At 24.9% G+C, this 14,010-nt stretch overlaps 2 protein-coding genes across 4 annotated transcripts in view; both read left to right on the forward strand.

Moving 5' to 3' along the window:
• The window catches only part of LOC119671269 (zinc finger CCCH domain-containing protein 13-like), a 379,289-nt gene that overhangs the window by 108,612 nt on the left and 256,667 nt on the right, over nt 1–14,010 (forward strand). The window lies entirely within an intron of this gene.
• Nucleotides 1–14,010, forward strand: part of LOC119671271 (solute carrier family 41 member 2) — a 57,583-nt gene that overhangs the window by 39,802 nt on the left and 3,771 nt on the right. For 2 of the 3 annotated variants that reach the window (XM_038081829.1, XM_038081828.1), the window contains exons 2-4: nt 9,664–9,977; nt 12,853–13,177; nt 13,245–13,391. In XM_038081829.1, the coding sequence (XP_037937757.1) occupies nt 9,664–9,977; nt 12,853–13,177; nt 13,245–13,391 (786 nt within the window). Of the gene's footprint in view, nt 1–6,672; nt 7,211–9,663; nt 9,978–12,852; nt 13,178–13,244; nt 13,392–14,010 lie in introns of those variants that run through there. The other variant, XM_038081827.1, reaches the window with a different exon arrangement.

The following is a 14,010-nucleotide window of genomic DNA, read 5'->3' on the forward strand; positions in this document are numbered from 1 at the left end:
GGTCGCATTGCGCTATCTCTTTTTCAAAATAATAATAATAATAACTATAACATAAAAGTAGGACTAGCCTAACATTATTTTAGTCCTTTGCCTTCCTCTTTTTCAGTAATGTTAGTGTTGTGTTGTGTCCTGTTTAGTGTTGTGTCCTTGGCGAATATCTGATCTGGTCCTATTGTTCACACTTCGTAGAGATTGTGTGATTGATTTTGTTTGCGTTTATAATTATAACAATATGTGTTGCATTTAAAACTAAAGTTATTGAACTTTAAAGAATAAAATAACCTAACTCAGTTTTATTCATATTTAAGAGCCTTAAGCTATATTTTGACAATCATATAAAATCTTTGTAATACTATTAAATTTTTTACTAATTATAATATTCCTTCAGCAGTTAATTATTGAATATCTTTTTCGTTAAAAATGTGACTAATGATAAAATTACATATGTTAGATTTATTTATACTTTTTAAAACCAGTATTATTCAATTCTAAGATGTTTATACAAGTTTCCTTTCTGTTTAATTATTTAAAATGATTGAAGTTAATTAATTTCTTTAAATATTTATTATATTTTTAGAATATTTTTATATATAAAATAAATTTTTAATATTTTTGACAAATTTCTACTCAACTTCAGTCACAGTTGTTGTTCTTTCTATAAAAAAAAAGTTTGTTCAAATGAGTATTTGCTTTTCTTTCTTACTGCAAATCTAAAAATATTTTCTACAATGTATTTAATTGTTGAAAATTTATTATATCCTTTTTAAAATATATGTTTTCAAACAAATATTTTAAGAAATAATGATATAGGTGTACAATTAAAAGAATACTTTAAATTTGTTTATATTTTCTTTTTTATGAAAAATTTCCTCATATTTGCAATGTCATAAAGATATAACTGTAATCTGTACAAATAACATAAAATTTTTTGAAGATTGCTTACAGACTTCAATAAAAAATTTATAATTCAATGTTATGACAGACATCAATAAACCTTTTTTATTATTTTCTTTGTAATTTTTTTGTGTTTAAGATTATCGTATAAAAAACAAAAACCAACCCAAACGTAAATTCAGACTTTGCAGTCTTAATATAAGAAAATACCTTAAAAGCCATAATTCTGCTAATAGGAAGTTATTTCGTTTCCTGTATAATTTTTTTTAAATATGATTTAAGCACACTTTCTTACTATCAAAGTACTTTCAGTAATCATAAGGAACAGTCTGCAATGAAAAATTTCACTGACTATGACGCAAAAGACACTCAAGTAATCCATCAATTTGCATGAACGTTCATTTCAGTGAAGACACGTAAATATAAAAAAAAATAAAAAAATAATAACTAAGTCAAAAATATTGAATACGTTAAGTTAAAGACAAGTTATTTAATACATAAGTTGAGTTTTCATTTCATGAAGTTTATACAAAAATGAGATATTTTTTATTATCATTAAATAAATTATTGTTTCAAAATGCAATGAATAATATTGTAATATGAAAAAATACAAGATTCTTATAATATAAGAAATATATATAAGTGAATCTGAGTTTTTTGTTTTAATAAAGAAATACATTTTTAAATTTTACTTTATGCACCGATAACAGGAAACAAACCGTAGGTTCAGTTAGGTTAAGACGATGAATGTTATAAACAATTTCATTTAGAAAAGCAACAAATTACATACTAAGATAGATTAAACCAGTTTTACAATGTATTTGTTGTTGTGCTAATGTCCTTTGGTAATATTTATTATCCATTGTGATGCTCTAAAATTGCCATGGCAAGGGCAACTAGAAGAATAAGAATAAGAAAGAACAAGGTACTAGCTCCCATTTGAGCAGAGCACCGCGACAATGATTGATCTTTTGTGCTACAACAGACCCTAACTGAACAAAAGACATTCCGCCTTTCGAATGAAGGCCAAAATGTCGGTTGTTGAGAACCTCCTAATGTCGGAAGGTGCTAGCAATTCCCGACCCAGTGATCTCCTCCTGGCCCAGATCAAAGCTGGGCTGGGTTTTCTCCTCTGCCTCCAAGCAGAGTCTACAATCTATCTCTTCGGATAGGCCCATTTTGTTGAGGTGGTAACGTAGCCCATGGTGACCCGTTAGATATCCCACTAGTAACCTCAACTCTGTTCTGCTAAAGGAGGATATCTTATTATAACTATAGGGGAGAAGGGCAACTATACTAACCGTTGTTTTGACTAGAACTCCATATGCTGTCCTTGTAGTTATTTCAGATGATGTTAAGGATATATTATGTCTAATTTTGCTATCTTTACATATTGATAAGTAAACAAGAAAAAGAAAAAGAAACTTTTTCAAGATTATAGAGATATACTGTATATTATATGTAAGTCCGTAGTGTGTCAAAGATTTTTCCGTAGATTGCATTCTGAACATGTTGCTAATAATGGACGCTTATATAATTTATAAAACTGGCTTTGTCTACACCAAGGCTGTTCAGACCAGATGCGATCGCGGACCAATACAAAACAGAGGGCCGCAGTAACAAAAACATGCGTTCATAGTTGTTTTCAATAAAAATAAAAATACAATTATAATCTTAAAATTTAATAATTTTATTAATTTATCAATTTAAATTCAATATTTGGTACTTGTGGTAGATTAAAAACATGTTGTGGGTCGTGCTTTGGACAGCCCTGGTCTACACTAAGTCATAATGTCTATATTAACTTAATTTATCATTTTATTTATTATTTCTTATTACAATTTATTAGTACTACTATATTATATCTATATATAGTACTAACCAATTTTAATACTGGTATAATGAATAAATAATATAATATATAGCCAGTCACATCTGCGTTTTAGAATAATATTTAAATAAACATTTGATTATGCTAACAGCAGTTAACAATGCATTGAGTTCTTTAAAAACTTTCTTATATTTATTTATAATTAAAAAACTTTAAGCTTCCATGCTTATTTATTTTTATTGTTTTAATTACAATACTTTTTATTATCAATTCTCCCAAGGCTTTTAATCTACAAATAAATATCTTTAATCTTTAATAACAATGTTACCTTAAAATAAATACAAGTCATTTTAAGAGAAAAACTTTTTTTTAGTATTGTACTTTTTATTGTTTATTATTTAATCTATAAAATTGTCAATTGCACGCAATCATTGTGTAAACTTTCCTTGAATGTCAAAGCGATGGGCTTGAAAATTTTTTTAAGTACTTTAAGAACGCAAACTTCGATGCAGTAAATTTTTACTATAGTCAATTGAAGTACAACAGATATTCTTATATACTATGTATATAAGCTGTATAGTACAAAAAAAAAAATAAGATATGCATATTGAAATTATATACATATAATATTGAAAGTTTAACTTAAGAAAATCCTTGATTGTTGTAACCTTTTTTTTTTGCATTATTAGATAATTTATTAGAATTGTTTTGGGTATGCAGCTTAGTAAAATAGTATGTTGTCGGTTATGTGAGATATATATTCAATAAAATTATATTAATAAAATAATATAATTTTTGTTGTCTTTAAAAGTTTATGAATAAATGGAAAAGTTTTAAATTGTGAGCTCTGACGTCATTGTCCCATAAAAAAAATGTGATATAAATGTGTATCCTATCTCTAACTGCTATTTTTTATTTTTAATATGAGGCATTCCTCTAAATAAAGTATTCACTTTGATATTTCAAATTTATTTATTTATTAAATTATTAAGCATTAAGCAATTCATTATTATAGTTTTCTTGTTCAACGTGTCGTATAAGTAACTTTTCGAGCATTTTCTTCATAAATTTTATATTTTATATTTTAGAAGCTTGAGAAATTTATTTTGTAACAATTTTAAAGTTCTTTAAAAACTTCAAATAATGAAATGCTTGAAGTTTTTATTGCAGAATCGCTTTTTTAACCGCAACCAGTTTTTTATGAATTTTTTATGTATATCTTTTAAAACAATAAAAATTTGTTACTTGCTAATTCATTGGTTTCGGCAGCGAACTTGCGAACTTTTAAAATAATTTATTTCGTTATGTTTTTTTTTTGTTGAATTTTATTATTCATAAAATATGAATAAAACTTGCCTCTCTAAGTGGCGTGTGGACATAAGTATTATAAATTTTGCGGATCTAGGCTTTGGTGTCGAATCGCACAGAGCAGTAACATTTTTTTCATATACAAATATTTTAAAAATATTAATAGTACATTTTTTTAACTAAATATAACAGTCTATATTTAGATATATTAAAAGATTTTAAATTTTAAAAATGTTAATGATTTTTATCTATTAAATCTATCAAGTTCAGCCTTTTTTGTTTAATATAATTAACAAATTCATACAACTTTAGATGAGTCACGCTTTCAGCTGTTGCCAGCATAGGTTTTGAGCTCTAATCTTTTAATGAATTATAAGATTTTTTTAACATACATATCAAAGCTATTGACTTAACCCAATCTACATACAGTAAGTCTGTCAGTGTGCAAATTTTGAATTTTTAATTACATTCAGTTATTTTTTTATGTAAATAAAATATTAACTTCAAGTTAATATACTGACATATATGTTATTTTTGCATATATTATACTTCCGAGAGTTGTTTTTTTTTACATTTTTGCGGTTTCCCTAATGTAAATCGTATATGTCGTATATGAATTAATTCATATTAATTCATTAAAACCAAAAAAAAAAATAAATAAATAAATGTCAGTTTATTCACCTAATAAGTTAAATACAATAATAAGTATATACATATTATACTCTGAGTATGCCGTCATTAATTTTGCATATATTTACAAATATTATTTTTACATTAAACACGTTTTCTTATTCTTAAGTCAACGTCATTACTTGCTATAAAATTGTATCTTTAATTGTATTTGTAATTTAAAATTAGAAATGTACTGATTGATTTTCTAATGTGTGAATGCGTATATGCGCAAGTATGAAAATAAGTAAATATTAAGTTATCTGAAAAGTAAACCTCTAATATGTGAAAGTATATTGACATTTATATTCCGTGTTCGCTGAGAAGTTAAATAATTATTTTTGATAAAGTTTTATCTATTAAGAATTTAAAAGAAAATATCAACAAAGAAAAATGTGCAGTATTATGTTAAGGTTTTCCAAGTTAGTGCAACTGAGCAGTTTTACTGTTTATTAGCTGGAGGGTTTCTACAAAGTCCCTCCCATCTCTTTGACTAATTTATGTATTCCTCACGATCTTCGCTGATAATGACTCTTCGCTAAGAGTGACTGCTCTGAGATTAGATAGTGCTAACTTCAGGACTCTGTCCTTTATGTATTTTTTGAACGGGTCTATTCTGAGGTCTTTGGAGAGCCTGACTTTGAGCAACATGTAGCTTCTTGATAGTAGAGTTGGCAGTATGCAGTACTAAATTTATTAATATTTTATTTAAACTTAAAGCGATTTTCAATGACAAACTAAGTTATTTTATAATGTTATAAAACATTATGCTGAACATTATTATCAATACTACCATTTACTACTAAGTGATATAAAACAAAATGTGGGTTATGTTATATTATATCTTCGATCTGTTTATTCTACAAATTTTTCCCAATTTTCTTATCCCAAGTTGAACTATAATTTGTTTCATTTTGTCTATCCACTGCAGATGTATCTTTGCATCTGAAGTTATGAAAATCATGCAGTTGATTTAAATAGCACAATTATTCCTATTTGTAATAAATTAAACACAAAGAGCTAATATATTATAAGTTAAATAAAACAATATTTTTGACTGTTCCAATTACGGATATAATCATTTAATTTTTATTTAAATAACTTTTAATTTTTTATTTTATTTAATTTAAAAATTTACAGAAAACACTTAAACACAGAACATTTACAGATTTAATTGCAAAAATATTTCGAAAACAGAATATATAAAAATATTTTACATGTAGTTTTTAGCTAACGTTGTTCCCCAACATCTTTTGCTTCCATCTATTTTTACAGCCATATCAACGGTCCGGTGACTAAGTCCTAACGCTGTTAAGTCCAAACAGTAAAGCGTTGTAGGCACATAACTCAAATTATAAAAATGTAAACTAAACGCTGCTTTTAATATAAAAAAAATATAAAAATAAAACAAAAACATAAAAAAAATATATAGAATTAACTCAATAAATTGTGTGATATTTTATGTTTTTTCATTTAATTTTAATTGTAAATAAATTTAGTGCAAATTATGTAAATTATTTAATTTTAAATTATACAGATTTTTATACACTTGCAAATTCGTTAATTAATTGGTAAATTAATTATTTTTGCTTTTATTCAATAAAACAAACCAAATTTTTATATTATTTAACAGTTTCAATAATTGTTTTTCTTAAATATATGAAAGCATAAAGCCAGTATCGAAATTATTAGTTCTTAATCAATATATTAATATTATTGTTTTATAAAAAAAAATTGCACATATAAGTATTACATAAAAATTCCTATTTATATTTATTTTTATGATTACTCATTATTTTTAAATAAAAATTTAATAATTTTTAGTAAATAAAACATTTAATAATTTTTAATTTTTATAATAAATTAATATTATTACAAAACAATGCAAATTATTTTTAAAAAATAATACAAATAGTTCAATTTTATTTTTGTTATACAAAAAATACACACAATATATAAATTTTATTTCAACAAAAAAAAAAAAAAAAAAAAATCTATTAAATTTAAAATATATAAAACTTTGAACGATTTCCATAATGTCGCAACCTAATAAAAAAGAAGAACTGCAGCAATCGCAGAATGCATTTCCCGATGAAATGGCATTCGACAACAAGGGTTTTCTTGATACTCCCACATCAGCTACTACACCATTCATGACATCCACACCCACACCGACATCTACACCACCTGCATCCACAACTATCAGAATACCTGAAATCAAAACTGAAAATGCAAATGAAACTGAGTTCACATTAAATAATAACAATGACATCGAACGAAATCAGCTGAATAATGATAGCAATAACAAATTGAATAGCAAAAATAATTTAAACTCACAATTATTAAATTTCAACGAAATCATAAACAATAAAGACAATACATTGCCCTATATAAATAGTAGTGGTGTACCACACGGACTCTATCGACATTCATTGCCGGCACCATTACCATTGTCCGAAAAAGATGAACAGGATGATAAATATAAATTATATACAATTTATGGAAATGGTGAGTGTCTCAAGGGATCTGCGTACTTACATGCAGAATATTCGTTGCAATGTTAATGTTATAAAAAGTTTTTGAAATTGTTATTTGGCTAGATATATCCCGCTCCCCTACTCTAAAAGTTATTTTGTTAAATTTTTATAAATGCAGTTTATTAAATAAATATTTATTTTATATAAATTAGTTTAGTTTATTACATTTTACATATTTTTAAATAATAATATTTATTCAATTTATTTAAAATTTATATTATTCTATGCACATAAGTTTTATATTGCACTTTAATATATATTATTTGGTACAATAATATAAAATTAATATTATGTCTTGTGTTTATAATAGCTCCCATTAAGTATATTATTTTTATAAATATTTTATGTTACTTCAAAGAAACAGTTATAACCAAGTAAGGCCTTAAATATGATTTATATCAGTTCAATAAATAAATACTTCACCGAAAGTATAGTTTTAAAACTAAACATAAATATTGAGTCAACTATGTAAATTTTTATATTATTTTTTTCTATGAGTTATTTTCAAGTGATTTACTTAATCATGACTAAAATACTTTAAGAGCAATTTTACCTCTTCTATATTAGTTTACAAATATTAATATAAAATAAATATCAATTTAAAATAATAATTGCTTAATAAAATAATTAATTATATTGCCTAATTAAGTTTATATTACAAATAATGTTATGTATAATGAAATTATACATATTATTTTTTAATATTTCAAATTATTTTTATAATTATTTATACTCAATAATTAACATTGCAATAATAATTAAATTATTATTATAATTATATATAGTTATTTATACAATTATAACACATAGGTTCAATTCTCGTTATGATAGTTAATTAATACCTATAAAACGTTAGACATTATTACCAATAAAAATATATTATATATATTATTAAATTTATAATTAACATTAGAAATTTACGTTTTAATTATTTATATTTAATTATTAATATTATTATAACAAATTAAATAATTAGTTTAGTGTTATCAAAGATATTACGACATATGGATTTGATTATCTTCTTAATGATATTACATATGTAGTAACGTAAATTATATAAAAATTTATTATATATTATATTAATATCAATATTATTTTTACTTACTTATACATAAAAAATAATCAATTGAAATTAAATAATCATATTTATCATCATATTAATCATAGACATACATTTTTTTTAAATAGATTTTTGAAAATAAAAAGTTTGTCTTAAATCATATATTTATATTGTTATTAATTATTTATATAAATATAATAATTAAAAATTGATTGGATTAAATATTTATAATTTATGAAGAAATAATTTTTATATTCTTATTTAAAATTTAACTTATATTTAATTTAAGTTAAGATGAAAAAATATAATTTTATTCTAATTAATAACAAAAAATTAGACATATTTTTTTAATTATATAGCTTTTATTATTAACATATATAGCTGCAATACAATATATAAATAATTTATATATTTTTTGTTTTATGAAATTAAAAAACTTTTATATATGATGCAATAGTATTTAAATTCTTGACTTGAATGTTTTAACGTATCCCTTAATGTTTTTTGCTGGTTACAAAAAATATTGCTTTATTGATTATTTAATGCTTCTTGGGGTATATAAATAAATAATATTAACTAATATTAGGGATGTATTTGCAGGTGTAAAAAATATAAACATACGTTTTATACTAAAACACTAAAAAATAACACAAACTATTTAATTTATTTCACAAAATTTTTTAGAAAATAAATGACTATATTTTTTTATTAATATTTTAATTTTATTTTTTTCTTAAATACCAATTTTAATTAATCATTTTTTATAAATTATTTAAACTTGTTTCTTTTTTCTTAAAATTTGTATGCCAAAAAACTTTGAAACAGCACAAACTTGCATGCTTTGTATATAATTAATATATTGAAATTTGCCGTATACAGGGTGCAATACGTAAATCTTCAATTTTATGCTGATGTTAATGTTAATATTGGTACTAAAAATGTTTAAGTAATTAATATAAATGTATATTAAATATATTAATGATTGGTTGAATTGCTTTTCGTGTAGGTTTTCAAATTTGCTTTTGATTGCACCCTGTATTAGCGCATATTTCTTATAATGAATTTATATTGTTTTTTCTTTTTTTCAAAGGCAGCTTAAATTTTTTTCTTTTTTACTTATTTTTCTTTCTAATGTATTATATTGTATCTGCATATGTTTGTGGAAGTATATATATTTTCAAATTCCAGTTTAAAATTTTTTTAATAAGAAATATTTTATATTAATAATTATATATAGAGAAACTAAAGTTAAATGTTCATTATTATTTATATTTGTGGTTTTTCTATGAAATTTTATATTAACTAATTTTAATTCTTGCTTTTTCCTTTTTTTTCTTTCTTTTCTTTTTCTTTGTTAAAATTAGACACCGACAATGACAAAGTGTCCGGTTTACCACATTCGACAACCGGTTCACTAAGCTCAATCATCACGACGTCCATAGCATCCTCAGAACCTGATCCAGGAGCGGGCAATGGAGGCGGTGGGGGTGGTGGTGGTGGAGGACACGATTCCACCAGCATTGCTGGCGTACCCGGTAGTATGGATGAGAAAATGGCGCTTAATAGACCCGGCATCAAACAAGAAAAATGGACAACGATTTTATTGCAAGTTTCGATACCATTCTTTTTGGCTGGTATTGGTACTATTGGTGCTGGTATTATACTGGGGCGTGTTGAGGTTAGTATATAGATATTTATTTTTCAAATTTTACTATTTCAAATTTTTTCAAATTAAAAATTTTAAAATATATGTAATTTATTAATTATAAACACAAATCATAAAGGGAAAAGTTCTAAGAGAGTATGAGTGTAAAGATTTGAAGTTTAGTACCCAAATAGCGGATATTGTAATAGAATAAAAATCGAAAGTTTAAAGTTCATCGGACACAATATTAGAGCAAATAATGGTTCTCACATATTTCTTGTAAGGAACTATTTAGATCGTAGCAGAAAAATACCACAGCTATGAATAATAGATAGTGTTTGCAATGATACAATAGACATAGAAGTAAGAAAAGAGTTGCAAAAAAGAACGATGACTGAAGGCAAATCCTGATGCAGCCAAAAACTCAGTGTAGGTTGTGCAGTTATATATAATAATGCGAATATGAGAGAGTGTTAGATACGATACCATAGCCAATTACTCCTAATTTTTTATTGACGGTGACATATTTGTTACAAATAAAGAATAAATTTCATTATTAAAAGCTACATGATATTATCTTAATCATTTAATGTTAATAGACTATTCTATAAACAGTGTCGCCTCATTCGGATTACCCAATCAAGTAAAAAAATGTACTAGCGAGGAAAAGCTTAGCAATCATTTGAACTAATTTCACACAAGGTTCCACAAACGATTTTTGCTGATATTAATGAACTAATAAACCAATTAATTTTGTTTTTAATATTTGTCATAATTATTTTTTCAATGTTATGCATCAATTTACACCTTATTAAGTATTTTATTACATAAAGTTACTCACATAATTTATTACAAAATTAATTTTAAATTATCGCCAAACAGAAAGCAATTACAATAAAATATTTGTTAGATAAATGCGATTAAACGCTTATTTATGTCATTTCGAATAATTAAGCGCAGAAATTATAAAATAATTTATAATTATGTATTAAACAATGTAGATAACTTGTAATTTGTTATTAATTAAATAATTTATAATTTTTGTGTCAGATGTGAGTTGATTAGGTTTGATTCTTTACTTAACAATAGTCTCATTAAAAATTATTGTTCAGGCTGAAAACGCTGTTAGACGAAAATAATTAGCAATTCAAATTTCTTAGATTAATTGCGAGATTAAAATTAATTAAGTGTTTAGTTGGTTTTTTATAATTAGTTTGATGTTGGTTATAGTAAATTAAACATTGCTGACATAGATGTGAGTTGTAAGGCTCGTAAGTTTTAATTGTAGTTTTTTTTAATTTATATACTTATAACTATAAAGAGCAGTTATGGAGTATATTACCGAAAAGAAGACATAAAAATTTATTATTTAATACTTTATATATGATGTTTGACAGCATTTCTCGCAATTATAAGTTAGATAAATTATTCAAAAGTAGCAGACAGCTTCTCATATAATCCCTTAAGTTTCTGTCGAAATGATTATATATGCATATTTATTTATTATTAATATTTCAAATTTGCTTACGAAAAAAAGTATAAAAAGCACATTTTGTCAAAATGCAATTGCCGTACTGACAGAACATTGCTTCATTGATAGGCGTTTAAGGGTTCCTTCAACGATTATTGTATAGTTGTGGATCAGTAAAATATAAAAAATAAAATTTACTCACGTCGTTGTATCACATTCCAACTCTTGCTGGACCAGAAGGTTTGTATTCACTCTTTAGTATTCGCTCCTTAAATAAGCATTAATTCCGCGTGAGCCTTGGCTCACTCACTCTAAGGGTCTAACCTGCATCATTTCTGTGAGATTATTGTGGATAGGCTGTGTATGCACTGCGACCTGAAAGATCTTTTGTGCAGATGTCTATAAGATAGGCTGCCATTTGAATTCACCATCTTATAACATCGAAAATTATTTTCTAAAATAATATCTAGAATACAAAAATTAAAATTATATTGAAAAATATTGAAGTTTTTCATATTAAAGCATCATCTCTAATTTTTAATATAAACAATATACTTATCTCATTAAATATTCAGTGCTTAAATCAACATTCCTTATCGTTTTACCCATCTAATCAAATATATCATTTAAACAATAAATTCAAATCAATATTTAATATCCCCATATAAATGATAATGCCTCCTATAAATAAACAAAAATAAATTTGTAATTATTTATACCGAGATTACAGTCTTCAATCATATATATGAGTACGTCTTTCTAGTTAACTATATCTTCCATTTCATAACGTTATTTTTAAATAGCTTTAAATTGTTTAAGTAATTATCGATAAATTATTCCATCATAAATTTTGAACATCTCAAGTTTTATTTATACTAAATATAATAATTTATTTTAATTCACCTTTGGAAACTAAATATCTCAAGTCAACCTGCATTAAACGTGATTAATAAGTCACAATTCAAAAGAAATTTAAATTCTAATTGCAAAAAAAATTTAAAATTTAGAACTTCATAGCCCATAGTGCATTTAGCGTCATTTAGATGATTTATTTAGTTTAGAATACTAATAAATTTTATAACCAAAATAGGATCAAGTGTCGTTAGTACTTTAAATTACTAACACCAAATAAAAACACAATAAATAAATGTTATCAAGATAATGCCCTGATAACACGGACGTGCCAGTTTTGATGGTCACAATGGTCGATTTGAAATCATATGTTGTATATTATATCTCTACTGGGAGTTGGAGAGGAAAAAAAGAAGAAAGAAAGAAGATAGAACACTGTAACCTGTCCAGGGAGCAATTTTTATCAAATCTTGACAAAACAATAACAATGCAATAATTTTTAAAATTCTAATAATAAATTAAATCTCATTAAAAAATAATAATTATTACAAAATTTTTAAATTTTTTTTTAATTTGATTTTATAGAAATGGCGCGTATTCAAAGTTGTCGGTGAACTATTTATATTGGTGCCCGCTTTGCTTGGCCTTAAGGGAAACTTGGATATGTGCCTCGCTTCACGTCTTTCCACACAAGTCAATTTAGGCAACATGACCTCACGCAAAGAAGTTATACACATGATTGTGGGCAATATTGCATTGGTGCAAGTGCAATCCATAGTTGCTTCATTTTTGGTTGCTATGTTTGCTATATCCGTTGGTGCTGCAATGGAACGTGCATTTCATTTTGAGCATGTTATGTTGCTGACTGCATCTGCTATGTTTACAGCAACATCTTCATGCTTTGTTTTAGGTTTGTACATTTAACATAATACTTTTGCTTTTGTGATATTTTATTTAAATGTATATTATTTTTGCAGATTTTGTATTAGTGGCTGTGATATTATTGTCCCAAAAATTTAAACTTAATCCTGATAATTTAGCAACACCGCTAGCAGCTTCTATTGGCGATGTTGTGTCTATTAGTTTACTGTCATTCATAGCATCTTTGCTTTTTGACAATATATGTAAGTATTTTTTTATAACTGTTTTTATATTATCATAAATTATTTATAACATTTGGCAATATCTCTTAGATATTGTCAATAAACTTAATATTATTTCTAAACCCCTATACTTAATATCTATTTGACCATAAGAAAAATAAGCCTGGAATTCATATTAAAATTGTTATTTATTATTTCATTTTTTTCTTTTTATTAAAATCTCTGAATTCTACAACTTAGGATGAGTATCTCAAAATCTCTTCCAGTCTACTCGTTTCAAATCACCGAGATATCTCTTTTCCTTCTTTAAGGAAATCAGGTTAATTACTATTTCCCTTTTTATTTTCTTCTCGCTGGATCTTATAATTCTTATTATTCTTATAATTGTTGTCAATGTCTTTCTTAGACATTGAACGAGTATATACCAGAGATAATTGTCTTCTATACCGTGGCAATGTGTTTCGTGCAGCAAAAAATATCTATTCATAATAGAGATCAAGATATAACCATGGGTTAAATAATATTTGTTATCTCTAAATATGTTAATTCCCAATATACGCACTAACTACCGCCCTGCTACGCATGATATCGCCCATTTCTTTTCATATACATACTTATTTGAGCCCAATTGATTCATAAT

The sequence above is a fragment of the Teleopsis dalmanni genome, chromosome 1 (assembly GCF_002237135.1).
Source record: "Teleopsis dalmanni isolate 2A chromosome 1, ASM223713v2, whole genome shotgun sequence".
NCBI lineage: Eukaryota > Metazoa > Arthropoda > Insecta > Diptera > Diopsidae > Teleopsis > Teleopsis dalmanni.